General features: G+C 63.1%; 5 protein-coding genes across 5 annotated transcripts; 1 reads left to right on the top strand and 4 right to left on the bottom strand.

Annotated features, from left to right (window-relative positions):
• Nucleotides 1-1,443: 1,443 nt before the first annotated feature.
• On the bottom strand, nucleotides 1,444-2,772 carry Gdpgp1 (GDP-D-glucose phosphorylase 1). The gene has a single exon (XM_070043277.1). The coding sequence runs from the start codon at nucleotides 2,770-2,772 to the stop codon at nucleotides 1,555-1,557; it is 1,218 nt and encodes a 405-aa protein (XP_069899378.1). The 3' UTR covers nucleotides 1,444-1,554.
• Nucleotides 2,626-5,074, bottom strand: LOC138842083 (ER membrane protein complex subunit 5-like). The gene is made up of 2 exons (XM_070043279.1): nucleotides 4,876-5,074; nucleotides 2,626-4,030 (listed from the first exon to the last, which is right to left on the bottom strand). Exon 2 carries the CDS (start codon nucleotides 3,825-3,827, stop codon nucleotides 3,432-3,434), a length of 396 nt encoding a protein of 131 aa, XP_069899380.1. The 5' UTR covers nucleotides 3,828-4,030; nucleotides 4,876-5,074; the 3' UTR covers nucleotides 2,626-3,431.
• A 7-nt stretch (nucleotides 5,075-5,081) lies between these two features.
• Nucleotides 5,082-6,200, bottom strand: LOC138841790 (uncharacterized). Its single transcript, XM_070042676.1, has one exon. The coding sequence runs from the start codon at nucleotides 6,198-6,200 to the stop codon at nucleotides 5,082-5,084; it is 1,119 nt and encodes a 372-aa protein (XP_069898777.1).
• Nucleotides 6,201-6,729: 529 nt separating this feature from the next.
• Nucleotides 6,730-9,533, top strand: Cib1 (calcium and integrin binding 1). The gene is made up of 7 exons (XM_070043278.1): nucleotides 6,730-6,863; nucleotides 6,952-6,986; nucleotides 7,605-7,713; nucleotides 8,538-8,688; nucleotides 8,783-8,901; nucleotides 9,001-9,089; nucleotides 9,314-9,533. The coding sequence occupies exons 1-7, from the start codon at nucleotides 6,813-6,815 to the stop codon at nucleotides 9,333-9,335; spliced, it is 576 nt and encodes a 191-aa protein (XP_069899379.1). The 5' UTR covers nucleotides 6,730-6,812; the 3' UTR covers nucleotides 9,336-9,533.
• Nucleotides 9,534-10,365: 832 nt separating this feature from the next.
• Sema4b (semaphorin 4B) lies at nucleotides 10,366-25,596 on the bottom strand. Its single transcript, XM_070043276.1, has 14 exons — nucleotides 25,397-25,596; nucleotides 18,126-18,289; nucleotides 17,961-18,023; nucleotides 17,063-17,161; nucleotides 16,774-16,885; nucleotides 16,489-16,602; nucleotides 16,255-16,406; nucleotides 15,947-16,125; nucleotides 15,677-15,827; nucleotides 14,409-14,619; nucleotides 14,176-14,291; nucleotides 13,410-13,576; nucleotides 12,039-12,124; nucleotides 10,366-11,811 (listed from the first exon to the last, which is right to left on the bottom strand). The coding sequence occupies exons 1-14, from the start codon at nucleotides 25,527-25,529 to the stop codon at nucleotides 11,081-11,083; spliced, it is 2,478 nt and encodes an 825-aa protein (XP_069899377.1). The 5' UTR covers nucleotides 25,530-25,596; the 3' UTR covers nucleotides 10,366-11,080.
• Nucleotides 25,597-25,999: the final 403 nt, after the last annotated feature.

Raw genomic sequence — 25,999 nt, 5'->3', positions numbered from 1 at the left:
GCGGCGGGGGGGCGGCGGCGCCGTCGCCATGGAGACGGGGGCGGGCCCATTGGAGGCGCGTTCTGGGGGCGGGGCCTCGCGTAGGCCACACCCACCCGGGTGTGGGCCGAGGCCCTGGCCCTGGCTCAAGCTCAGGCCGGGCCTTGTAAAGCGGGTAAGCATGTCACAGGGGTCACGCGGGCCACGCGGCACGGCCGGCCCTGACCGGGGACACTCTGGCTGCTGAGAGCTCACACCTCTCCGTATTCTTTCCCTCTGTTGTCTCACAGCCCGAAGGGGCCGGGGCTCAGGGTGGCGCGCGCAGGCGCTGCGCAGGCGCCAGCGGCAGCTCTGACTGAGGATGTGCTCTCCCCACTCCCCGGGCTCAGCGCAGAGGTGCCGTGCCCTCTCTCGTTTCCTTTAGTCTCCCAGTAATCCTCTCTCCTGTCTTGGTATTTCTTTTCCTAACTGGAAAATCCACAGCGAAACGGAGGCGCCAGGGGCTCTGTGGAGGAATTCAGTGGTTCTGCCCTGGGGAGGGTGGCCCGGCGCCGCGACGCCGCTCTGTACATCTCACATTGGAAAGGAAGCCTGACTGTCCAGTAGCATCTTTGTGACAAGAGGCTGAAACTGCTTCCGAGGAGCTACAGAGCCTCTTCAGGCCACCACCACCTGCTTATCCTGAGCAGTGATGACAGCGATCACTGTTTCTCCCTCCCAGGAAAACTGAGCTAACGGTGTGGCCAGTGCCCATGCGGCTGGCACTGTACTGCGGCCCAGGTCCCTGTCGGTGTGGGCCACAGTCCACGTCTGCAGGCTGAAGATGGCTGAAGACAGACTGAAGCGCTGTCTTCCGCAGCTGCCGTGCAGCCTCTGCAGGCCTCTTGACACGGCATACGGGGTTGAGTTCTGAGCTGCACCATTGGTTCTGGAGCTGCTGGCCAGAGGCACGCTCAGATTCTGGGCTCGGTCTGCATGACCTCTATTAGCTGCTGGACCTCAGACGAGTGACCGTCTGTCAGCCGCCATCTCTTCACTTGCAGAGGCAGGACCTGCGCCGGAAGCTGCGAGGCGACTAGTTCACAGGAGAGGATGGGACGGACATCTTCATCCATACCGGGAGGGAACTCAAGAAGGGTGTTCAGGGAGGGGAAGGCGGCAGGCATGCGGGACCAGACGTCAAGTAAGAGACAAGAGACATGAAACTCAGCAGCAAAGCCAGGCATGATGGGGCTCGCCTGCAGTCCCAGACACTTGGGAGGCTGAGGTAGAAGGATCCCGGGGCCCCGGGGTTTAGGGCTGGCCTGGGCAACAGAGTGAAGTTGTGTTTCAAAAAGGAACATGCTGACAGGAAGGGGAAGGCGGAGGACACAGCGGCTGGGGCTGGAGGTAAGGGAGCCCCACAGAGCCCGGCGCCAGCGGCTCACACTTCCTCATTAAAGAAGAGGCAGCGGAAACGCCGGGTTCAGAGCATCCTGACATTTATTCCAGCCTCTCCCCCAGAGCCAGCGTCAGCGCTTCCTTGGGCGTGGGAATTCTGACAGCCGAGGGACGGGCACTCACCACGGCCCAGGGCTAGGGTGACTCCCCCGCCACCAAGGCCACCAGCGCAGCCTGCACCTCCTGCATCTGAGCCGGGGGCAGCAGGCAGTCCTGAATGAGGGCCACGGCCGCCGTCTCCGTCAGGCTGCAGAAGTCCTGGGAGGTTTTGACAGGGAGGTGCCCGGCCAGCTCACAGAGGGCCACGTTGAAGGCCTCGCCCTCCTTCACCCCAAAGCTGGGCTTCCGGGGCCACAGAATGACGCGGAGCCCCGAGAGCGCGGAGGGCACCGCCTCTCCCGGCGGAGCCCCGCGCGTCACAAACACGTTGTGTGCGATCTCGTGCTCGCTCAGGTAGTCGGTGGCCCGGCACACCCTGCTGACCACGGCTTCCATGTCCAGCCCTGGCCTGCCCACGTAGAAGAGGAAGCCCGGCGCGGGGAGTGTCCGGAGCAGGTACAGCCGGCCTTTGGGATCCAGGGGGACACTCGGAGCCCGCTCCACGGGCAGCCTGTGGTCCAGGTAGTAGCCGTGCAGGTGGAGGTGGTTCACGGAAGCCAGCCCCCCCAGGCTGTTGAAGCCAACGCGGAAGCCGGGGTGCAGACTCAGCAGCACGGCCTCCAGCCCGGCCCGCAGCGCCCCGGGCAGCAGGCGCTGCGGGAGACCCAGGGCAGGCTCGGGCACCAGCAGCACGTGTCCACGCTCCAGGGGACTCACATTGATCACCACCAGGATGTCACCGTCCCCATCCTGGAGACCACGGGGATCGGGGCGCAGGCGGAAAAGAACCTCTCCCCTCGGGATCTTCCTGAAGTTGAACTGCTGGGGGTCAAAGGCCTGCCTCACGCTCCTGACGTCCTGGGGTCGCCGCCTCTGCACCCCGCGCTCCACGTTCAGCTGAGCCACAAGACCCACGGCGCCCGGCAGGATCTGCGTCCGCAGCTCGCCCAGGCGATAGCGGAAGAGCCCCAGCTCCACCCGCTGTGCCCAGGCCGCGCACAGGGCAGCATCAAAGCGGGACTGCGGCTGTGTGTCCAGGGCACTGGGGACCTGTGGCCACTGAACCCCCTCCACCACCAGTTCCTCCTGCCCATAGGTGAAGTCAGGGACCACTTGCCCGTCCCAGTCCGAGGTGTTGGGAGACAGTAGGTAGGAAGTTTCATTTAGATCACCGGGAGTCGCCATGGGCTGGCCTGAAAGGATCACAGACACGAAAAATAGGAGAGCAGCCCACCGCTGGAGGCTCACACCCATCACCCCAGCCACTCGAGGCCGAGAGCTGAGGCTCACACCCGTCACCCCAGCCACTCGAGACTGAGATCTGAGGCTCACAGTTCAAAGCTGGTATGGGCAGGAAAGCCCTGAAACTCATCTCCAACTAACCAGCAAAAAGCCAGAAGTAGAGGTGTGACTCAACTAGCAGAGCACCAGCCTTGAGAGAAAAAAGCCAGGCAAGAGTTCAAGGCCCTGAGTTTAGTTTAAGCCCCAGCACCGGCTTGAGCCATGTTTTAGGGGACATCGGAAAGCGGGATGCCGCCTTTGGGGCTCACTAGAAGATCATCTGTTACTCATGATACAGAGCAGCACACGGGATTCCAAAAGCCTTCCTAAAAACCAATACAAAAGAAAAAGAAACCTAATAATCCCCAAACCCAACGTTTTTCAAGGAAATGTTTTTGAAACAGTGACTTTTACAGAAGTTATGAACTGGTTCAAAAGAAAAAAAAAGACATATAAGATAGACAACTTACATTCCAGTAATGATTTAACAATGTACAAAGGCCATTGGATTAAAAAAAACTATATCTGAAATATAAATACTTGTGTGTGTGTGTGTGTGTGTGCTTGTGTGTACCTTTTACCCCAAACTCCACTCTTCACCTATGTGTCCTGCTTCTTTGTTTGTGAAAACCTTAAGGGCGCAGTGATTCGAATTTTCTTGGCTTCAATGACGTGTTGGAGGCCAGCGCGTCCTGGGGTGAGGACTGCGTAGCATCGGAAGGCCGAAACAGCACTCGACCCCGGTGATTAAACACATAAAAAGACGGGTGGTTTCTCAAGGTGTCAAATGTCTTCTTCTTCAGCTCTGAAGTGGCATCCATGTCTTTAAACTCCCCTGCAATGTGAACTATGCCGTAACAGGTAACTGCAAAGGCCAGAAGCGTCTGAAAAACGGTGTCTGTCGGCAGGGACTCGTCTTCCTTTTCTGTGAGGCGCGTGTAGGAACGGTGCTGGGCGGCGGAGAAGGCAGCATGGGCCAGGACGAAGAGGCCCAGGCCCACCAGTCCCTTCCACAGTGCGGGCGCCATGCCGGGGAAGGAGCGGCCCCCGCACCCCGCACCCCGCACCCGAGAAGGTGGCACGGCTCTTCCTTCTTCCACCCGTGGACGTTTCTCGCAAGCTGCTGCTAATAATTCCTGAGATGGATTCTTGAGTCTGGTATGGTAGCAGGTGCCTGTAACCACAGCACTCAGGAGGCAGAGGACGATCGGGAGTTTAAGGCCAGCCTGGGCTACATAGGGGGAAAGAAAAAAAGCTGCTTTTTCTACCTAATACTTTTCTACGTGATGGAACTCACACGCTGGTAAAGATTTTGTGTGTGTGTGTGTGTGTGTGTGTGTTGCTACTGGGGCTTGAACTCAGGGTCTGGATGCTGTCCCTGTTTTTTTTTTCACTCAAGGCTAGCATTCTACCCTTTGAGCCATAGCTCTATTTCTGGCTTTGTGCCAGTTAATTGGAGGTAAGAATTTCATGGACTTTCCTGCCTGGGCTGGTTTCAAACTGTAACCCTCCGATCTCAGCCTCCTGAGTAGCTAGGATGACAGTCTTGGTTTGTGTGGTTTCACTCATGCGTTTCCCTTGGTGGAAAGTCCTCCCCAGCCCTCTGCCCGGCTAGGCCATCCTTCGGCGACCTCCCTGAGCCCCGCAAGCCGTAGGAAGATCTCTATGGTTACTTCACAGTACGAAATGTCCCTGTGGTTACAACTGATACAGTCTTAATGGAGTAACGCTCAGATGTCCACCTTCTGGTGGTGGCTGGGTAAGGTACAGGCTACAGTCACTGAGTAAATCAACAACTGTGTCCCTCAGGGACCTGAGGTTCTGGTTCTGAGGGGCCAGGTCCTGGCCCATGGTTCTCAGGGACTAGACAGCGAAGAAATGTTCACCCCATCATAAACTCCAGTGACCCTCAGTGGCACATGCTACACGCTCTCTGGGAAAAGCACTGGCAACGGTGTAAAGCAGACATTACAGATTTCTGACGTCAGGGAGTCGGGGAAGACTTCCTGGAGGAGGCCTACCATGACAGAGAGGCCTTGGGCTCTTATCGCCTACGGATTTTAAACTACGACTTACCTGCCCAGGTGTAGACGGCAAAGGCTTGTGTAGAGAGGAGGCTCGTGTGGCTGGCGGGAGGCCTTCCGACCTCTCTGTCTGAGAGGCACAGATGAGGTGGCACGGATGAGGCACGGATGAGGTGGAAGGGTGTGGTAGGAGGGCGCGGGGGTCTCACCTCCTCTGGACAGCAGGTCAGCCCGCTCGGGTTTGCACTCGGTCAATGGCTACTGAGAGCCTACTATGCGCCGCACCGTCCTGGGGTTGAGAGGAGACAAAGCAAACGGGTAGCGCGGGGTCCCCGGGCGGGGAGGCAGCGCTCGGGGCCCAGGGTCCGGGGCGGGGAGGAGGCGCTTGGGGCTCAGGGCGGGGAGGAGGCGCTTGGGGCTCGGGGCGGGAGGGGCCGGGGGCCGGGGCCCGGGGCGGGAGGGGCCGGGGGCCGGGGCGGGAGGGGCCGGGAGGAGGCGCTTGGGGCTCGGGGCGGGGAGGAGGCGCTTGGGGCTCGGGGCGGGAGGGGCCGGGGCCCGGGGCGGGAGGGGCCCGGGGGCCGGGGCGGGGAGGAGGCGCTTGGGGCTCGGGGCGGGAGGGGCCGGGGGCCGGGGCGGGAGGGGCCGGGGGCTCGGGGCGGGAGGGGCCGGGGCCCGGGGCGGGAGGGGCCGGGGCCGGGGCCCGGGGCGGGAGGGGCCGGGGCCGGGGCTCGGGGCGGGAGGGGCCGGGGCCGGGGCCCGGGGCGGGAGGGGCCCGGGGGCCGGGGCGGGGAGGAGGCGCTTGGGGCTCGGGGCGGGAGGGGCCGGGGCCGGGGCCCGGGGCGGGAGGGGCCGGGGCCGGGGCTCGGGGCGGGAGGGGCCGGGGCCGGGGCCCGGGGCGGGAGGGGCCCGGGGGCCGGGGCGGGGAGGAGGCGCTTGGGGCTCGGGGCGGGAGGGGCCGGGGGCCGGGGCGGGAGGGGCCGGGGGCCCGGGGCGGGAGGGGCCGGGGCCGGGGCCCGGGGCGGGAGGGGCCGGGGGCCGGGGCCCGGGGTGGGAGGGGCCGGGGGCTCGGGGCGGGAGGGGCCGGGGCCCGGGGTGGGAGGGGCCGGGGGCCGGGGCCCGGGGTGGGAGGGGCCGGGGGCCAGGGCGGGAGGGGCCGGGGCCCGGGGCGGGAGGGGCCGGGGCCGGGGCCCGGGGCGGGAGGGGCCGGGGGCCGGGGCCCGGGGTGGGAGGGGCCGGGGCCCGGGCCGGCCTGCAGCGGTTAACGATAGGAACCGGCCGGCCCGCGGGCGGATCCAGCCAGGACACCGCGGGAAGCCCCGAGCCTCCCTCGCCCTCCGGTTCGGAGAACGGAAGCCTGCCGCACGCCGAGCCCGGCATGGGCGGGGCCCCGGCGGCCGGCCTCCGCGGGGCCGCGGACGGGGGAGCGGCGCCGGCACGTGCGCGGCGCCCGGGTCCCGGAAGCCCTCCCCGGGAGGACGGGTGGGGAGCTTCCCCGGACAGCGGGCCGCGGGAACCGGGCAGGTGCCCCTCAGCGGACCCCGCTCGGGACTGCGGCCGCCCCTCACTGCAGGCCGGGCCGGACTCACCGCCGGACACGTCCCGCAGCCGCTCTTCCGAACGTCCCGAGGTCGCGGCGCCCTTGGCGCAGGCGTAGTCGGTACCACGCACGCGGCGCACGCGCCACGCCCAAGGGAGGCGTGGCCAGACCCATAGGCTCCGCCCGGGAGCGTTTGGCCCCGCCCCCAGCGTGCCTGAGGCGGGGCTAGGCGCCTAGGCTCCGCCCCTGCGCCTCCGGCCCCGCCTCCAGCGGGCTGGGACTGCGGGCGCGGGTGGCTGGCGGGCTGAGCGCCGCGGGGAGCCCGGGGCGGGGCCCGGGGACGGCGGCCCGGGGCGCGGTTGCCGCGGGGACGGGGCGGGGACGCGGCCCGAGGGCGGAAGTGGGAAAGTTGCGGCGTCCCGGGCCGAGTTGCCGGAGCGCTCGGCGCGGCCATGGGGGGCTCGGGCAGCCGCCTGTCCAAGGAGCTGCTGGCCGAGTACCAGGTGCGCGGGACGCGGGGCGCGGGGCTGCGCCCGAGCGGGGCGCGGGGCGGCGGCCTGACGCCCCACCCTCGGTGGGTTTGCCTTTTAGGACCTGACGTTCCTGACCAAGCAGGAGATCCTGCTGTGAGTGGGCCGGGGCCGGGGGGCGGGGAGCGGGCCCGGCCCGGCGCGCGGGGGGCGCCGCGGTGCTGGGACCCGGGGCCGGACCGGGTGCGGCTCCTGACCACCCCCACCCCCACCCCCCCGGCCCGGGGACTGACACGGACGGGCGGGGGGGGGGGCAGGCTTTAATTTTGCTTTTTCTTCCTGTCTTCTAGGGCCGATTTCTGCTCCTTTCTCGGCCTCTTTGTCTGTCTTTACTTAGTGCGGTTACCGAGGCCTGACCCCGGGGCCTTGTTTTGTTCCAGGCTGGCACTCTACCTTGCCCCAGTCCTGGCTTTGTGGTGGCTAAAGGCACATAAAAGCCTACCGGACTTTCATACCCGGGCTGGCCTTGAACCTCCGTCCTCTGATCTTGGCCTTCCTGAGTAGCTAGGATGACAGGCGTGAGCCACTGGTGGCGGCCAGACTTAGCTAGCTCCCTTTGGCTGCCCTGGTTCCAAGTTCTCTGCATGTGACCCAGCCTGTCACCTGGTTATGAGGGTCGTGGGGGGGGTGGGCAGGGGTGGACAGGGGCAGGTGGCAGTGCCCACAGGGGACCGGATGTCTTCAGAGCACCCACACGTCCTCCCTCCCTGCCAGAGCCCACAAGCGCTTTTGTGAGCTGCTCCCCGGGGAGCACGTGAGCGTGGAGGAGTCCCTGCAGGCCCGGGTGTCCCTGGAGCAGATCCTCAGCCTTCCAGAACTCAAGGTACCAAGCCACGCCCACCCCTGCTGATGGGGCCTGGACATCGGGCCCTGGAGTTGACATCACTGGTCCCCATTCCGGTCTTTTTACCTGCTGGGCCCTGATTTCCTGGCATCAACTTATCAAAGTACCCTGCAGGATTATCTAGAATGGTGCTTTTCAGAAAAGTGTTCTTTTGAGGAACTGAGTGACCTCATGAGGGTCTGGGAGACCTGCCGCCCAGGCGGCGAAGTTCCCCCTCAGAGCCCTGGCCCAGTGCCTGTTACAGTTGTCAAGTGTGTTTTCAAACAGCCAGCCGGTCTTGTTGCCTTTGCATAGGTGCCTTCCTCTCCCCGCTCTGACCTAGGTTGAATATTTCTTTTCTGGGGGTGGTCATGGGGTTTGAACTCAGGGCCAAGCATGCTGCCACTGAGCCGCATCTCCAAGCCACAGCTTTGGTGATTGAACTGGAAGCCCCACGTCATTTGCTAGGCCAGCAGCTGCACCAAGTGAGCCATACCCTAGTCCTCTTTACTTTTAGAGTCTCACACTTTTGCCCTCAGCTACCTTTGGACCTATCTCTGCCCTCCCATAGCTGGGACTACAGGCATGCGCTACCACACCTAGGTTGTATATGCTTTTGAATTATATGCCCAGGAAGCCATTCCTGCCCATTCACCAGCTGACTGGGCTGGCCCTCAAGTGCCCCCATGACCTTCCATCCTGGCCTAAAGGCCTCTTCCCTATGAGCCTGAGCTCTCTCAAGTTACCAGTGGGGTTTGCTGAGCCTCTGACCAGGCTGTATGTGGTGACCTTCCCTGTGACCTTCACCACTTTCTCTCACCTAGGCCAATCCCTTCAAGGAGAGAATCTGCAAGGTCTTCTCCACCTCCCCCACCAGAGACAGCCTCAGCTTCGAGGACTTCCTGGATCTCCTGAGCGTGTTCAGTGACACGGCGACGCCAGACATCAAGTCCCACTACGCCTTCCGCATCTTCGGTGAGTGCCGGTCCTTCCCACGGGCTTCGAGACAGCCATGCGTGGACACCGGGAACTCCTGACGTCTCTCTGGCCGTGTGTGCCCTCTCTGCAGACTTCGATGATGACGGGACCCTGGACCGAGAAGACCTGAGCCGGCTTGTGAACTGCCTCACGGGGGAGGGGGAGGACACGCGGCTCAGCGCAGTGGAGATGAAGCAGCTCATCGACAACGTGAGTGGTGGCATGGGGGGGGGGCCCCGGGCTGGGCCTCACCGGCCCGGGGGTGAGCCGGGTCACCCGGGGCTCTGGTTTCAACTTCCCCTCTCCCAGATCCTGGAAGAGTCAGACATCGATCGGGATGGGACCATCAATCTGTCCGAGTTCCAGCACGTCATCTCCCGTTCTCCGGACTTTGCCAGGTAGGCATTCTGGGTGCCCAGGGGTCTTCACCCACTATAGAAGATTGTACTGGGGCGACAGTCCCTGCTTGTGTCCCAGAGCAAAGGGGCCAGTGCATAGGGGACACAGCCCGTACCAGAAGGGAGAGGGCGTAGTCCCTACCATCCACAAACCCAATGTGGGCTGCAGCTGCGGGGGGCTGGGGGCTGGTGCCCACAGCCTGACCCACACTCCTCTCTTGCAGCTCCTTTAAAATTGTCCTGTGACACCACGGTCCCTGCCCCGTCCAGGACCGCGCCTGCTGCCCTGCCGGTACGCCTGTGAGGTGCAGGCTACCCTGGCCGGCCCAGCCCGGAGCTGCCACGGCAGTTAACCCCTGACAGGTGGAGACCCCCCCCATCCCCCCACCACAGTCATCGGTGTGCTTCTGCTAATGAATAATAAAGCGTGAGGAGTGTGACGTACTGTGGAGAAGGGCTGGACTTTGATCACATCGAGGGAGAAAGTCACAATCAAGAGGGACCAGCAGGACACCAAACCATCCCTGCCCCCCCCCAAATACTAAGGTAGAATGGGGCTGGCACTTAATGAAGACTGACGGGGGTCACGGTGTGGATTTATACAGGTGCAGTGCCCAACTGTGCTAGATGCATTTTATGATTAAGTCATTTGAGAAATTAAAAATTATGGAGACCAGAACTCAGCTGGGGGCGCGGGGGGCTCACACCTATAATCCTAGCTACCGGAGGGCAAGGGGAGGCTGAGATCTAAGGACTGCAGTTCAAAGTCAGCCCCGGCAGGAAAGTCAGTGAGACTGTCATCCAAGCTCAAGCCCCAGCATCCGCACACACAGAAAACAAACCTCTGCCCTCCCTGGCTGACCTGACCCGAACACAGAGTAAGGGGCTGTGGTAAGCGGGGTGACCCCTGCCTACAGTGACCGAGCTCCCCCAGCTGCTTGCTGGCCAGCTGCTCCCAACTCCCTGGCCCCAGAGAAGAGGAGGCCTGGCACCCCCAGAAACACCAAACTCAAGAAGCAGAAGTCAGCTGGGCACCGGGGGCTCACACCTGTCATCCTAGCTACTCAAGAAACAGATCTGAGAATTTAGTTCAAAGCCAGCCCCGGCAGGAAAGTCTGTGAGACTTATTTCCAATAAACCACTAGCAAAGCAGAAGTGGCGCTGTGGCTCAAGCGGTAGAGCACTCGCCTTGAGCTGAAGAGCTGAGGAACAGCGCCCAAGCCGCCCCACAACCGAAAAAAAAAAAGCAGAAGTCTTTTCGCAGGAGGGGCATGACTACACATTTAACTCAACATTTATTAAAAAAAAAAAAAAAAAAAAAAAGTAAAGTGCATCTTAAAAAAATATAAAACCCAGATGGAGGGCTCTGGGGCGGGCAGTGTGGGTCGGTATCCCTTACAGTGGAGACAGGTGAGGGGTGACGGACAGAAGTAGAGGTGCAGCTGGGGTGTCCGGGTGGGGAGATGGGGGGAAGGGGACACGGGCTCCCAGGGGTCCCTGGGGGCAAGTGTTCATGTCACGAACTCCTCCAGGCTCTGCTCTGCCCTCGCGTGGCCACGGCCTGATACAGGCCGGAAAGGTCCTGGGCGGTGAGGCTCTTGGGCCTCTCTCTGGTCCCTGAGGTGCTGGGGAGAGCCGGCTGGGCCCTGGTGCCTTGCAGGCCGGCTGTCCCGGCCCTGGCCAGGCGCAGGGGGGCACCGGGTAAGGCGGGAGGCGGAAGTGGCCGGGCGGGTGGTGTGGGCCGGGGCGTCCTGTTGGGCAGGGGCGCTGCGCAGCCGGCGCTCCTGCTAGGGCTTCACATTTTCCGCTCTTCAGATGTAGGGCTCAGTTTCCTTAGGGAGCAGCAGCGTCCTGGCCCCGTCTCTGGCCAGGACAGCAGGGCCGTGGCAAGGGGCCCTTGCTGCAGGGCTGAAGCCCGGGGCACCGTGGGGAGCCCCCGAGGAATGGGGTCCAGCCGGCCCCTCTGTGTGTCCAGGGCCCCTGAAGCCGGCTCACACCACTGAGTCACGGATCTCGGAGCCCAGGCGGACGCGGGGCCGGGGACACACGGGGGACACCTCCACGAAGCTGTCGTGCACGCTCAGGGGCCTTTTCTCTGACTCGAGGGGGCCCCGGGGTCCGGGGGTGCTGTCCCACAGCGCCTGGTAGCCCCGGTGGTCCGGAGGGAGGCTGGGAGGGCCGACACCGTTGAGCGGCCGGGTCTCGGGGGGCAGCGCCACAGAGTGGCTCTTGGGGTGCACGCTGGCACACTCCCCCTGCTTCAGGAAGGCTTTCATGCCGCCCCGGTACCGGTGGAGGAAGAAGAGCACCAGGAGCACCACGGCCAGCCCGAAGAGCGCGCACATGACCAGGAACTCTGTCCAGTAGGACCTGGCCGCGCCCCAGCCCGCCGCGCCCACGGCCGGCGCGCTCACGCGGGACGTGCTGATCACCACGGGCTCCCTGCCGCCCGGCCCCGCGCCCCCATGCTCTGGCACCTCGGGGCAGTAGCTGGCCACCAGCTGCCGGACGCCCCCCTCCAGGGCCCAGCACTGGAACGTGCCCAGCCCCTGCTCGCCGCCCACCAGCAGCAGGGCCCCGCTGGGCAGCACGCGGCACGAGCCGCAGGTGTCCACCGGAGCCCCGTTGTGCAACCACAGGCGGGTGGCCAGGTTGGAGAGGAGCGGGCAGCCCAGGGTGTTCACCGTGTTGGGCTGGACCTGAACCCGCGTGCACGGCTTGCCTGTGGATGGCAGAGGCAGAGGGCAGAGTGAGGCTGGGGTCCGGGCTGGTCCTGGCTCTCCCCCATCCCTCAGTGGCACCCCTGGTCGTCTATGGGCCTGGGACTGTCCCAAGCCTTGCTCTCTAGAGGCTTGCTTGCAGAGGGAGGGGGAGACGGTCAGGGAGGACCGTTAGGCCCACCCGGGCCTGCAAGGGGTCGTGTGCCCAGCCCGCGCCCGGCCCCCTCACCTGCTGGCACGAAAGACCTTGGCCTGGCTACGGAAACGTTGCACAGCTCCTCGGCGTTGGTCCCCTCGATGTCCTGGACCCAGGGCCTGGGGACCAGAGAGTGTGGGTAGGCCAGCGGCACCACGGGCCGCGTCCCTCCCACCTCCACGAGAGCCAGACCCGGGCAAGGGGCCTGAGGCGCAGGCTGCTCCAGGCCTCGCGTAGTGGGTGGGCGGGAGATGGAGAAGACATCTCCCAGCCGAAGAACGTTACTCGCTGCTACTGCAGCCAACTGCCATCCCGTTCTCGACCGTCATCAGCACATGCACAAGGTCCTCAGATAAAGTCCAGAACAACTGGGTCTGTCGTCATCTGAGTAACTCGATACAAAAAGACCCTCCTACTTTTTGCTTCCCATTGTATCTGGGATGGCAGGTGCATGCCCCGTGCCTAGCTTCTGTTGAGATGGGAGTCTCATGAGCTCTCCTGCCTGGGCTGGGCTGGAGCCACGATCCTCCCAATCATGGCCTCCCTCCCAAATAGCTGGGGTGACAGGCACATGCCACAATGCCCGGCAAGAAAGGGAATTCTCAATGCACTCAGAAAATGGAAAGCTTCGCCAAGCACAAAGCCCCCGAACCGACAGCCTTGTTGCGCCTGTGGGTGGCGGCCACGGCCATGTTGGTGGAGCCTCAGGTCTGCCTGCGGCGGCCGCGGCCGTGGTGGTAGAGCCTCAGGTCTGCCTGCAGACTCCTGCTTGGCCTTTCTGCAGCGGGCTGGAGTATGTCAGGTAGGGCCTCGTGCTTTTGCCCAGACTGAGGTTCTCCGTCTCGGGTGTCTTGCATAGCTGCGCTCACAGGCCTGCACCATACTTGTAGTTGTTGTTTTTCTGGCCAGTCCTGGGGCTTGAACTCTGGGCTTGGGCCCTGTCCCTGGGCTCCTTTTTGCTCAAGGCTGGCACTCTACCACTTGAGCCACAGCACCACTTCGGGCTTTTTCTGTGATTAATTGGAGGTAAGAGTCTCATGGACTTCCTCACCAGGCTGGCTTTGAACCGTGATCCTCAGGTCTGAGCCTCCTGGGTAGCTAGGATGACAGGCGTAACTCCCATTCTCCTGCAGCTACTGCCCACCCTGGCAGGGAAGGCAGCAGGGACTGACCTACTAGACTTCTGGGAGGAGAGGGGGCGCAGGAAGAAGTATGCAGGGCAGGAGCCATAGCTCAAGAGGCGGAGCGCCGGCCAAGAAAGTGCAAGGCCTCGAGTTCAAACCCCGGGACTAGCAAGTTTTTAGAAAAGGAATAATCACGCCGAGCAGTCAGTGGGTGTGAACGGCAGCGTCCAGAGGCTGGAGAAGCTGGGGGGGGGGGGGGGCGGTGCACGGGCGCACTCACCGCGACTCCAGCTCGGGCTGGTACAGGCTGAGACGCCGGCAGCGGGTGCCGCTCCACGCGCAGTAGGGGTCTCGGGCGAGGAGGCAGTCCCCACAGGTGGAGTAGAGGCTGCAGTTGGCCACAGGCACCTGGACCACGCCCGAGTGGGAGGAGGCGTACAGCAGCCCCTGGAGCGAGACATGGGGAGGGTGGGCACGGGCGGCCGGCGGGGCCGGCACCAGGCTCTCAGGCCCACCCCGAGGGCCTCTGTCAAGTCCCTGCCACCCCCACTTTCTGACCACCTGGGCATGAGCCTCAATTCTGTGTGTGTGTGTTGTGGGTCTTGAACTCTGGGCCTGGGCGCTGTCTCTCAGCGAGCGCTCTACCCCTTGGGCCACAGCGCCACGTCCTGTTTTCTGGTGGTTCATTGGAGATAAGAGTCTCATGGACTTTGCTGCCTGGTTTGGCTTTGAACTGCGATCCTCGGATCTCAGCCTTCTGAGTAGCTAGGATGACAGGCGTGAGCCGCTGGCGCCCAGCTTTCCCTTGCTCTACTGCTTGAACCACAGCTCGGGCTCTCTGGTGGTTTATTGGAGATAAGTATGTCACGGACTTTCCCACTAGGGCTGGCTCTGAACCAGAATCCTCGGACCTCAGCTGCTTCCTGAGTAGCTGGGATTGCACCCAGCTCTGTTAACCCTCCATCTTCCTGCGGGCAGGGGAGGGGCCCTGCCGGGTGCAAACATAGGCCCCTAGCCTGACGCGGGGCTCTTCCCGGTCCCCTCACCCTGTGGCTGTCCAGGAGCAGGTTTTGCACAGGCTGTCCTGGAGAGAAGATCTGGAGCTCCTCGATGATGTGTGTGGACGGGCCCACGCTCACCGCCTTGTGCAGACGGCCGTCACCTGGAGGGCGCATGTACAGGCCGGGTTCTCAGACTCGGGCCATGTCCGACCTGCCGTGCTCCCCCTTGCCCCCCCCCCCCGCCAGCCAGTCAGCGACAGTCTGCAGCGGAAGCTCACCAGTGCCCAGGAAGAGGACGTCGTAGGTGCGGTGCAGGCCGGGCACTCGGTGCACAGCCACGCGCTGGTAGCGGGCCTGAGGCTGCAGCAGCAGTGTGCGGCTGCGGACCTGGCCGTCCATCAGGAAGTGGTCCTTGAGGAAGTTCAGCACCCGGTCTGGCAGCTGCAGGGAGGAGTTGATCTTGCGCTCCCGGGCACTGTTGGTGATACACTGCAGGAGACGCAGCGAGGTGAGCCCCCGGTCTGCGGGCCCAAGGCGCCACCTGGCGTCTGCGGGCCCTGCCTAGCCTGCAGGGCGGGGACAGTTTTTTTCCTGCATATCTATATCTGTAGATATATATATATATATATATATAGATAGATAGATATAGATATAGATATAGATATATATACACATACATATATATGTATGTATATGTACGTATTTATCTATCTATGTATATATAGATACATTTTGCCAGTCCTGGGACTTGAACTCAGGAACCTGGGCACTGTCCCTGAACTGCTTTTGCTCAAAGCTACCATTTGAGCTCTACCATTTGAGCCACAGCGCCACTTCCGGCCTTTTTTCTTTTTGCTTATGTGGTGCTGAGGAATCGAACACCTCTGGCTTTTTCTGTGCATGTGGTACTGAAGAATCGAACCCAGGGCTTCATGCATGCTGGCAAATGCTAGGCCATGTTCCCAACCCCTGGATAAAATTATTAATGAAGCTAGGTGCTGGAGCCTGCCAGCAACGAAAGGGAATCCAGAATTAGGGGGCGATGACCTTAGAGCTTTACTGTCGGCTCCCAACAGCTCGGTGCCTGTGACTCACACATGTAATCCCAACTACTCAGATCTGAGGATCACAGTTCAGAGCCAGCCCAGAGAGGAAAGTCCATGAGACTCTTACCGCCAATTAACCAAAACAAAGCCGGAAGTGAGCTGTACTTTAAGTGGTAGAGCGCTACTTTGAGAGGAAAAGCTCAGGGACAGTGCCCAGGCCCTGAGTTCAAGTCCCAGGACTGGCACATACAAATAACCGGCTCCCAGCGGCCATGGGGGTGGGCAGGGGCCGTCACAGAACCACCTGGATGGGGAACACTCGAGCCTAGCCCGGACTAGCTCACACGAGCAAGCCCGGCTCTTCCCGCCCCATCTTAGAGAGAAGAAAAGCCTCGGGGAGGCTGAGTGGCTTGTTATCCACCAGGGCCGGGCAGGGCTGGTGCTGGCGTGGCATGGGGCCCGGGGTCCCCATGCCCACCCAGGGGCAGGGAGGTACCCACCGCGCCGGGCCGTGGTGTGGGTGCTGGGTGAGTCTCTGTGTACCACTGCTGCGTCTCCCGGTTCACCTTCTTGTAGAGGCCTTCAAAGGCCCTGCGCACGTCCTCCATGCTGAACACACACACGGCCGAGCCCCCCGCGGGCCCCCTGTGCCTGCAGGCAAGCAGCCGGGTGAGGCGGGGGCCAGGAGAGGCCGCGCGGGGCCAGGGGAGACCAGGCCCAGCGTGCGCCCGCTGCCCGCGGCCCTCCCTGCAGCCGGTGCGGGCACCCACCACTGGGACGTGAAGACCCCGTAGAAGAGCGTGCGGCGCCAGTCATGGCCGGGCCGGAGCGTGAACACGTCCTGCAGCACGTTGAAGGGGAAGCCGTCCTCCGGCCGAGAGCACAGCAGCTGCGCCTTCAGGAAGGAGGTCCAGCGCTGCTGCAGCACACGCTCCCCGCCCTCATCGCCCTACGGGACGGGAACGGGACGGGGAGAGCTTTCAGAAGGAGAAGCCAAGGGGAGGCTGGGCCGCTGGCCCTGGAGGCTGCCTGGCCCCCCACCCCCACCCCCCATGCCTCGGGAGCCAGGGCCGCTCACCTTGCACACGCGGGCCACTCGAGACACAACCGTGTTCCCAAAGAACTCAAACTCCTGGCCGGTCTCGCTGAAGAAGAAGTAGATCTTGTCGTCGTCGCCCTGAGGGCTGCCCAGGCTCTCGGGGATGTGGGCTGAGGCTACGAAGGCTGGGTCTGCGTGGAGCGGTGGGGTGCGGTCAGCGCTGAACCTCAGAGGCTGGGGGGGGGAGCAGGGGAGCGGGAGGCGGGCGTTCACCTTGCAGCCAGTTGAGGGAGCTCTCGGTCTTGGTGGGGCGGGGGCTTTGGCTCCGGGCGATGGCCGGGTCGTTGCCCTGGAAGCTGCTCACGGTGCCTGTGTACAGCTCTCCATCTGCCAAGAAAACGTTCCCGTGGGAACGGCTCCCGGCTCAGGGCTGGGGTGACCCCCGCCCCCCTGCCCCCTGCCCAAAGCAGGACCTCGGCACAGGGCCTCCGGGATCAGCTCACCGTGGGCCGCCGAGGCCCGGCCCTCGCGCCCTGCGCCTGACTTCCCATCACTCACCCACCACCAGGGCCGTCGACTTGAAATTGGGGTCAAAGGGACAGCGCCCCTTGCCGTCCTCCAGAAGCACGTTGCCCACGGCGTCCCGGGCCAGGGTGAAGTTGGCCACATTCTGGAGGGGGCAGACGGGAGGCTCAGGGCGCGCAGCCAGCAAGGACCGTGCTCATGCGCCCCATGCAGGGCTGGGTGCCACTCAACCCCACTGGAGACCCCAGCTCCTGGGGACCCCAACAGCCTTGGGTCTGGCCCCGCCCTCCACCAAGAACAGCTCGGGAGGCCAGGCACTCACGATGTAGGTGCACAGGGGGCTGAAGGCGGCTGTGCCACAGGTGAGCAGGTGGGTACGATTCAGGGGCAGCAGGATCTTGATGTAATTCTGACAGTCACGCTGGGGGGGGGAGGGGGAGAGGGTGTCATGCCCCTGTGTGCCACCAGGGGGTGCTGCCCCACGCGCCTCCCAGGAACCCCAGGTTCGGCCCTGGGGCAGGACACTGAAATCTGGGAACAGCAGCCACAGCTCTGGTTCTGTCACTCACTCATTCATTCACTCATTTATTCAGGAACAGTGCCCAGGACTTGAGTTCAAGTGCCAGGGCTGGCAAAAGAAAAAAGAAGAGAAGAGAGAATGTTTTGTAGACGTTTGAAGGATAAAAGAGTCAAGACATCGAATCTTTTTTTTTTTTTTTTGTCGGTCGTGGGGCTTGAACTCTGGGCCTGGGCGCTGTCCCTCAGCTCTTCAGCTCAAGGCGAGCGCTCTACCACTTGAGCTACAGCGCCACTTCCGGTTTTCTGGTGGTTTATTGGAGATAGGAGTCTCACGGTCTCTCCTGCCCGGGCTGGCTTTGAACCGCGATCCTCAGATCTCAGCCTCCTGAGTAGCTAGGATGACAGGCATGAGCCACCAGCACCCGGCTAAGACATTGAATCTTGACCCCAAGCACAGGCGGCTTCTGGGAATGGGGCTGGGTCAGGGGAGGGGAGGGGGAGAAAAGCACCAGGTGAAGCTCAGCAGCCTCCTTCGGGCCCCAGCACACCCCGGCCGGCCCAGGCCATCCGCAGAGAGACCCAACTCCTACCCTCTGCTCAGCGGGGCCTGATGGACGCATGGCACTTAGGTGTCTGGAAACAAGGAGACGGGGCAGGGGCTGGTGGGTCACCCCGGCCCCACCCGGCCCGCCCTGGCTCACCTTGGGGTCCTTGCCCTTGAAGCTGCACTGCTGCTTTCTCTCTGCGTCTGCGCGCCACAGCAGCTAAGGAAGGAGAGGGAGGCCGTGTGCAAAGGGCCCGAGGGTCGGAGTGCCAGGGCGTCCTCCCCTCCCTTCCCGTCCACCCCGCGCGCCCAGGGCCCTCACCTCCTGGTATGGCCCCCCGGGCAGGAAGCTGAGGTTGCTGTTGAGCGCAAAGAGGGCACCCCGGGCGCCCACGTACAGCGTCGCCCCGTCCTGGCTGAGCAGAAGGGCTGTGTAGTTGGAGATGTTTTCAGCTTCAAATTTGAGGATCGGTCGCTCTTCCGAGCCTGGGGAGAGGAGGACGCATATTACCTAGAGAAAACTCTAGAATGGGACAGGCGGCAGGCAGGAAGGTCAGCGAGGTAATGGGAGGTGAAGAGTTGGGTTTAAAGGGAGAGCGGCATTTCTGGACCTCAAACACTTCAAGAGGCCAACTCAGCCAAGCACGGGTGGCTCCCACTTGTCATCCCAGCTACTCAGGAGCTGAGATCTGAGGATCTGTGTTCGAAGCCAGCCCAAGCAAGAAAGGCCATGAGACTTATCTCTAATTAACCACCAGAACAAGAGCTGGAAGTGGAGCTGTGGCTCAAATAGTAAAGCTGTAAGGAGGAAGAAAAAAAGCCAAGCAAAAGGGGAAGGCCCTGAATTCAAGCTCTGGTACAAACACACACACACACACACACACACACACACACACGTGTGTGTGTGTTCTGTTGATTGATAAGGAAAGATATGAAGCATCTCCTACTCAGCTCTTAACCTTCTTAGTTTAGAAGATAATAAACACAACTCTTTTTTTGGGGGGGGGGTCCGGTCATGAGGTCTGAACTCTGGGCCTGGGCGCTGTCCCTCAGCTCTTCAGCTCAAGGCTAGCGCTCTACCACTTGAGCCACAGCACCACTTCCGGCTTTTTTCTTTTTGCTTATGTGGCACTGAGGAATCGAACCCAGGGCCTCATGCATGCAAGGCAAGTGCTCTACCACTGAGCCACTTTCCCAGCCCCATACAACTCAACTCTTTTAACTCTGAAAGAAAAATATAAACAGGAAAATTGGTGGGAAGTGAGACTGAGAAATGAGAAGACGGGTGGGTTTCACCCCTGTGGACGCTCCCTGGGAGGCTGCGCTGGTGGGATGTGGAGGGAAATCAAGAGCGCAGGAAGTAGACACAAATGAAATGGCCACCCACCGGCTCCGGTTTATGCTCTGAGCAGCTACTGGGTTAGGAGAGAAATTATTTTAAAAATTCTAAACAGCTTGGAGCTGGGAAGGTGGCTCAGTGGTAGAGCGCTTGCCTTGCATGCTCAAGGCCCTGGGTTCGATTCCTCAGCACCACATAAGCAAAAAGAAAAAAGCCAGAAGTGGCGCTGTGGCTCAAGTGGTAGAGCGCTAGCCTTGAGCTGAAGAGCTGAGGGACAGCACCCAGGCCCAGAGTTCAGGCCCCATGATTGGACCCAAAACAAAAACAAAAACAAAAAAAATTCTAAACAGCTGATGAGAAACTAGAAACTCGCACAGCACAGCCCCCAGCCAAAGCCTCGTGGACCAGTGGACTGTGACCAGGTAATCAAAGTAGCAGTGGCATGACGGTGAGGCAGCAAAACGCCACACCAATGAGTTCAGGTGTATCCCTACGTCCAGTGCTGGTACAGAGCCTCAGCCTGCAACAACACAAAGCAAAGAAAGGAGTGGAATGTGGGGCTGGGAAGGTGGCTCAGTGGTAGAGCGCTTGCCTTGCATGCATGAGGCCCTGGGTTCGATTCCTCAGCACCACATAAGCAGAAAAAGCCGGAAATGGCTCTGTGGATCTAGGGGTAGAGCGCTCACCTTGAGCTGAAGAGCTGAGGGACAGCACCCAGGCCCAGAGTTCAGGCCCCACAACCAGACCCCGCCTCCCCCCCACAAAAAAAGGAGTGCTTGCCTAGCATGCACGAAGCCCTGGGTTCGATTGCTCAGTACCACATACACAGAGAAGGCCAGAAGTGGCGCTGTGGCTCAAGGGGTAGAGCGCTAGCTTTGAGCAAAAGAACCGCAGGGACAGCATCCAGGCCCTGAGTTCAAGCCCAGGACTGGCAAAAGAAAAAACAAAGAAAGGAGTGAAACACAAACATTAAAGAAGCACAGACAGACTAGGGACTCATGCCTGTAATCCTAGCTACTCAGGAGGCTAATCACAGTTCAAAGCCAGCCCAGGAAGGAAAGTCCGTGAGACTCTTATCTCTAATAAACCAATAGAAAATTGGAAGTGGCGCTGTAGCTCAAGGGGTAGAGTGCTCGCCTTGAGCTGAAGAGCTGAGAGGAACAGCGCCCAGGCCCAGAGTTCAAGCCCCACAACCGACCGAAAAAAAAAAAAAAATAGAAGGGAGGAAAAGAGTCACAAAAGCAGGTCATAAAGCATCCAAACAGCTTCTAGAGAGGAGTGGTACATTTAGTGCCAAGCCTCCTGGGGGCTAAAGAGAAAAGGAAAAAGCCACTGGTGTGAGGGTGAGGTTACCAAGAGCCCTGCCTTCTGGATTCACCAGGAATGGCTGCTCCCACGGGCTTCAAGGGACATGAGAGCCAGAGACTTGAGTTCAAGCCCAGCTTCTGCCTCTCAGAAAGGAAACCTTTAGTTCACGGGGACAAACAACCTCTTAAGGCCTCAGTGTCCTTATCTGCAAAATGGGACCATAATAGCACCACCTGGCAGGGTTGTTAAGGAATGAGATTATGAGTGTAAATAATAATCTACATAATAACCTGCACTGCCCGCCAGCCGCGCTCAAAACACCTCTGCGCACATGATCCCGTGTTGGCAGGGTGTCTGGCACACGCTCCAAAACAAAACCCCAAAACCCTGCAGGAAAATCCAGCCGGGCCAGAGCAGCCGGAGGGGCGGGGTGGCTGGGGAGCGAGGCCTCCCCACCCGCGTGCCTGGGTGTGGCTGCCGAGGGGCCAGCGTGGCCACCAGGGTCTCAGAGCACCTCGGACTGGCTCGGCTCGGCTCTGGGACGTGCCGCGTGTCCGGGCAGGTGTGTGCTCAGCCGTGTGGGAGTGCAGTTACCGTCTAAGCTCCCAGGGGTCTGGGGTCACTGCAGAGTGACAGGGTGTCTGTGCTGACGTCTGCCCGTGGTCCTGTCTGGGCCTGCCTGCGTGTGTGTGTGCGCGTGCGCACGCACGTGTGTGTGCATCCGCGAGGCTTGCCCGTGCTTGTGTGCTCTCTGCGCAGAGGTGCTGGCGCGAGCCGTTTCTGTGCCAGGCTCCCTGTGGGGGGCTGGCGGAGTCTCGGGTCGGACGGTCTGCTCCATGGGCCTCTGTCCCCTCGCTCTCCAGCTCTGCCTTCACAGAGGCCGCCCGCCCTGGCTGTGGCTGGCTTCCCAGCAGCCCTGAAACCTCTCCGCCCAGAGGCTGCCTCACCCCAAGAGCCAGAGTGAGCTGGGCCCCGGCACACCTGTAATCCCAGCCCCTACGGGGCCCCACCGGGTGTGTGGGCTCTCAGCAGAAGTGACGTGGAAACCGCTCAGCCCCCAGCCCCATCAGGCCCCCTACTCGCCCCTTCCCTGACTCAGCCGGAAGCTTGGGTCAGGACGGGATGGGCTTGGCCGTCCCCACCCGGCACTGTGACTCAGCCCCGCCCTGCCTTTCTCTGCTCCACAGCACCTGGCCCAGCTGGCGTGGCTTGGGGTGCTGACCTGGCCTCTGCCAGCCCCAGCCGGACGGGAGCCAGGAAGGGGGCGGGGCAACGGTCACTTCCGCCCACAGAGGACCCTGGGCTGGGAACCCAGGGTCCACGCACAGCAGCGGCAGCTCCAGTGGCTGGCTGGGCTACGGTGAGCGGTGAACCAGATCCAGGCCTGACACGCGTCCAGCACTGGGCAGGAAGTGGCAGCCACTCCCTCCCCGGGCAGAGTCCACAGGGAAGGGCCACTCACAGCGAGGGCTGTAGGTGAACCGGAAGCTCCGGCCTCCACGGGGACCTCCTCTTCTCCCTGGGGAGCCCCCAGTGGGCCCTGGGTGGTGCGGCTGGTGCCCGCTCAGGCCTGAGCTCCGCCCCTCCTGAGCCCACGCGGGTGCAGGGGTCCACGCACAACCACGCCCCTCCTTGCTTCCCACAGCGGTGCGAGGCAGCAACCCCACGGCCTTGCACCTGCAGGACCACGCTCTCCCACAGCCGCGCCCGGCCTGACGGCTCCACTCGTTCTAAGGAAATTGGGCCCACTGAGGACACCCCCCCCCAAGCCAGGAGACATCCTGCCGGTGAAGAGCACTAGTTTCTTTAAATGCGCGCTGCCACCCGGCTCCCCAGCCCGCGTCCCCCTCCCTGGAGAAGGCCCAGCGCGGTGCGGCTCCGGCTTCTAAACACCAGCACTAACTTAAAATGTCCTAAGCCGCCAGGAAGCCACATGAAGGCCCGGCTGGCGGGCATCCACACCTCGCCAGCCTCGTCAAGCCGGCCGTGCCCCGGGGCCTCGGCTGGCCCCCCGGCCGGGTCCACGGCTGACCTCAGCGATTTCCTCACCAGATGCGATTACATAACAAGCCCGTGACGGAGGGGCGAAGCTGGACAGTGGATGTGCGGGGCTGGTGTTCTGGGAGGAATGCGGTTCTGAGCCGGGAGCCGCGGACCCCACCTGGCTCTGTCTCTTTCTAGCCGATGCCCCTGACCAAACAGATCAGCTTCTCTGAGCCTCGGCATCGCCCCCCACGGCCAAACACCTCCACTCCCTGAAGCCCACCTGGCGGCCTGTGCCTGGCCCTCGGACAGGCCTTCCCCCTCCCACGGGAGACCAAGACCCAGGGGCCTCTCGTTGGAAACGTGCAGAATTCCCATGATGCACTGGGGCAAGTCTCCTGCCCTCCGGGACCCCAGCCTGGACACGACCAGACGTGACACACAGCCCCGGAACCCACGGCGGCCGCCCCACTACCTTCTAGGCTCCACGGCTGCGCTGACCAGCCCCACGGCAAGGCCGGTCATGGCGGTGGTTAAAGAGTGAGCAGGGAGACCCCAGAGAAGGGGAGGAGCAAGGCTGCTGGGCGCCTGACCCGGGCTTGGAGGAGATGTGTGCAAGCGTTCTGCGCAGCAGAGGGGGCGGGGAGAGGCGGGGGTGCGGCTCTGTAAGTGCACCAGGTTCTGGGGGCAACGGGGGCATCTGAACGCGGGGCAGGGCTGGAGTGGTGGCGTGCCTTCCTAGCAAGTACAAGGTCTTGAGTTCAAATCCCAATAGCCCGCAACAGGGCGCATGTGAAACCGAGGAGCCCCCGCTGGGATGCTACCGGCGCTTGGCGCCCTTGTCTACCTGCTCCCCAGGAGGGGGGGCCACTGGCACCCCACGGCACGGGGGATGGCAGCCCTGGCAGCTTCAGCCACCCGTGAAGCCAGCACCTCATCCCGGGGACGCAGCACGGGGGGGCGGACCAGCATGGCAGCGGGGCAATGGGTCCCGCCAAGTCTGCCAGTGGGGAGTCAGGCATGCACCAGGATGGCTTGCAAGACCAAGACTCGAACCCAGTGCCCATGCTTTCTCCCACTGTCCAGCCAGGCTCTCAGCATCCACAGCTGCGTTCTAACCCGCTCCAACCCCGCCACCCAACCAGACAAGCAGCAGCCACACCAAGGGGGAGGCCAGGGGTCGGGAGGAGGAGACCACACAGCAGCCAGCGCCCAGGGAGGCCCTGACCCTGGAGACCAGCTCAGGACCTGAGGACACACAGTCAACTGCCCAGCTCCCTACTCTCTGATCAATTCTTATCTTGTTTTCTCGTGTCAGTCCTGGGGCTTGAACTCAGGGTGCGGCACTGTCGCTTAGCTTTTTCATTCAAGGCTGGTTCTCTTCCACTTGAGACACAGCTCCATTGCTGGCTTTTTGCTGGCTAATAGTAAGAATTACAGGCCTTCCTGCCCAAGCTGGTTCAAACCCAGTTTTCACATCTCAGTCTCTTGAGCAGCTGGGGTTCCGGGAGTAAGCCAGGTGTAGACATTAACAACGCCCCTCTGTCCCCAGCAAGGGTACCGGGTAACTTGGCGGGGCTTGAGGAACACTTTTCCTTTCTTCCTACGTGGCCAGGTGGGGAGGCACTGTGCCCCACAGTCCTCATCATTCCTCACCCCATTTTGGTCCTGGAACTCTGCTGGCAGAGAACCGTAGGCCCACGCTGCCCCCCGAGACACTCCTTCCAAGGGACGTCGCCTAGCCCTGTCTCCTTCCACAAACAGGGGCCCTGCTGCCCCTCGGCTCCCACGCTGCTCATGGGAGCATGTGCTGTCCAGGGGGGACCCCAGAGTTAGCACAGACTGGATGCCACTGTGGGGACCTTTAAACCGTAGACAGAGTGACTGTCCTCGAGCATCTGTGTCCCAGGGGACCAAGAGTAGGGCAAGGCAGGTGGCAGGAAAGGGGGTGTGGCCCTCAGAAGACTGTGTGGGAAGGGCCCCGGGGGCCCCCCCATCCTATGGTCACCAGAGGCCCTGGACAGGCAGGCTGCCAGGAACATCTAACAAGCCCCCCTGGGAGAAGGCAGGAAGCCGACAAGGGCCGTGCGCTGAGGTGAGCCTGGGGGGCCCTCAAGGACTGGTGGGGACTGAGGCACGGTAGCAATCCACCACAGACAGCAGTGTGCTCCCAAGTCCTGCGTGTGGGGCGCTGGGAACCACTGAACCCAGGGCCTTGGAACAGGAAGAGGGGACCCTGTGCTTCCGGACCACAGAACCCAGGACCCAAAGCCTGGGACACGGACTGCATTTTGGGCCCTTGCGCCCCCTCTGCAGGCCCGGCAGGAGGGCTGGGGTGACACGGGCCCACGGCAGCCTGCGTGTCCGCGCCAGTCTGTGCGGAGCGCCAGCCACTTCTGCCAGTCCTGCACCCTGGGAGAAACCCTACCCGGTCCACGGTGGAACGTCCACCCGAGCCGCGGCATCCACCCGAGCCGCGTCCCCTGCCTCCCTCTGCCACCCACGGAGGAAGACGGGCCAGCGTCCGGAGTCATCCCCAGCGGGCGAGGCCGCGGAGCGGGGCAGGACCCCTGTCCTTGCTCACGCACCCCGCCAGCCCCCCAGAGGCTGCAGCTGAACACACCCGCACCCCGCAGAGCCCCAGCCCCTTCGCGGCCATCCCCGGTGACCCCATCTTACCGGGAGGGAACCGTGCGCACTAAGGGGCTGGGGCAGGCCTTGAACTCGGTCACCTGCCGGGGTGCGGCGGCGCGGGGCCTCCCTCCTCCTGGAAGGCCGGGCGCTCCGGGGCCGCGGCCGCCGTCCGCGGGGAGGAAGGCCGCGCCGTCCATTGTCCAGCGCGCCCCGCTTCTGCTCTCGGGGCGCCCACGGCACGGAAGCCGGGGTGCGGGAGGAAGCAGGAGGCGCTCGCCGGGGCCCGCGGCCCACGCCCCTCCTTTGTCCCCCGCCCGCCCCGCACTCACCGAGCGGCAGGCTGACCCGGGGGCCGAGCGCCCGCGCCGGCGGCGGCAGCGCCAGCAGCGCCGGCAGCAGCAGCAGCAGCAGCAGCGGCGGCGGCGGCGGCGGGGGCCACAGCGCGCCCCGCGCCCGGGCCATGGCGGCCGGGGCGGCGCTCGGCCGGGCTCCGGGCTCCGGGGTCGGATCGGCGCTCGGCCGGGCTCCGTGCCGGGGTCGGGCTCCGGGCTCCGGGGTCCGGACGGGCTCCGCTCGCTCCGCTCGCTGGACTCGAATCGCAGGTCCCCGTCGCAGGTCCCCGCCCCCGTCGTCGCCTCCGCCCCCGACCTGCGGGCGGGGAGGGGTGAGCGGTCACATGGGCCGGAGCCCGCCCCGCCCCGCCCCGCCCCGGGGTCCCGGCGCCCGCCCCGCGGCCAGGGGCGCTCCCGAGGCGGGCCTCCCTGTCCGCCTTCCGGGGGCGCACGGGCGGGGGGGGGGGGGCGCAGGGACCTTCCGGGACCAGGCCGTGAGTCCCCCCACCCCGGGACCTCCCCCACCCCGGGACCCCCCTCCTCCAGGACCCCCCACCCCGGGACCTCCCTCCTCCGGGAACCCCCTCCTCCAGGACCCCC

The sequence above is a fragment of the Dipodomys merriami genome, unplaced genomic scaffold (genome assembly GCF_024711535.1).
Source record: "Dipodomys merriami isolate MVZ:Mamm:240054 unplaced genomic scaffold, mDipMer1.0.p SCAF_33, whole genome shotgun sequence".
Lineage (NCBI taxonomy): Eukaryota > Metazoa > Chordata > Mammalia > Rodentia > Heteromyidae > Dipodomys > Dipodomys merriami.
Note: the sequence above shows the minus strand (reverse complement) of the source record. Positions and strands in the feature narration are given on the sequence as shown.

Coding starts and splice junctions, on each gene's coding strand:
- Gdpgp1 (XM_070043277.1), bottom strand. CDS start 2,772: ATGGGTGTGAGCCTCCAGCGGTGGGCTGCTCTCCTATTTTTCGTGTCT.
- LOC138842083 (XM_070043279.1), bottom strand. CDS start 3,827: ATGGCGCCCGCACTGTGGAAGGGACTGGTGGGCCTGGGCCTCTTCGTC.
- LOC138841790 (XM_070042676.1), bottom strand. CDS start 6,200: ATGCCGGGCTCGGCGTGCGGCAGGCTTCCGTTCTCCGAACCGGAGGGC.
- Cib1 (XM_070043278.1), top strand. CDS start 6,813: ATGGGGGGCTCGGGCAGCCGCCTGTCCAAGGAGCTGCTGGCCGAGTAC. Junction 8,902..9,000: donor TGAAGCAGCTCATCGACAAC/GTGAGTGGTGGC, acceptor CCCCTCTCCCAG/ATCCTGGAAGAGTCAGACAT. Junction 9,090..9,313: donor CGTTCTCCGGACTTTGCCAG/GTAGGCATTCTG, acceptor CCTCTCTTGCAG/CTCCTTTAAAATTGTCCTGT.
- Sema4b (XM_070043276.1), bottom strand. CDS start 25,529: ATGGCCCGGGCGCGGGGCGCGCTGTGGCCCCCGCCGCCGCCGCCGCCG. Junction 16,407..16,488: donor CTCCCTCAACTGGCTGCAAG/GTGAACGCCCGC, acceptor CGCTCCACGCAG/ACCCAGCCTTCGTAGCCTCA. Junction 15,828..15,946: donor GGGGTCTTCACGTCCCAGTG/GTGGGTGCCCGC, acceptor GCTTGCCTGCAG/GCACAGGGGGCCCGCGGGGG.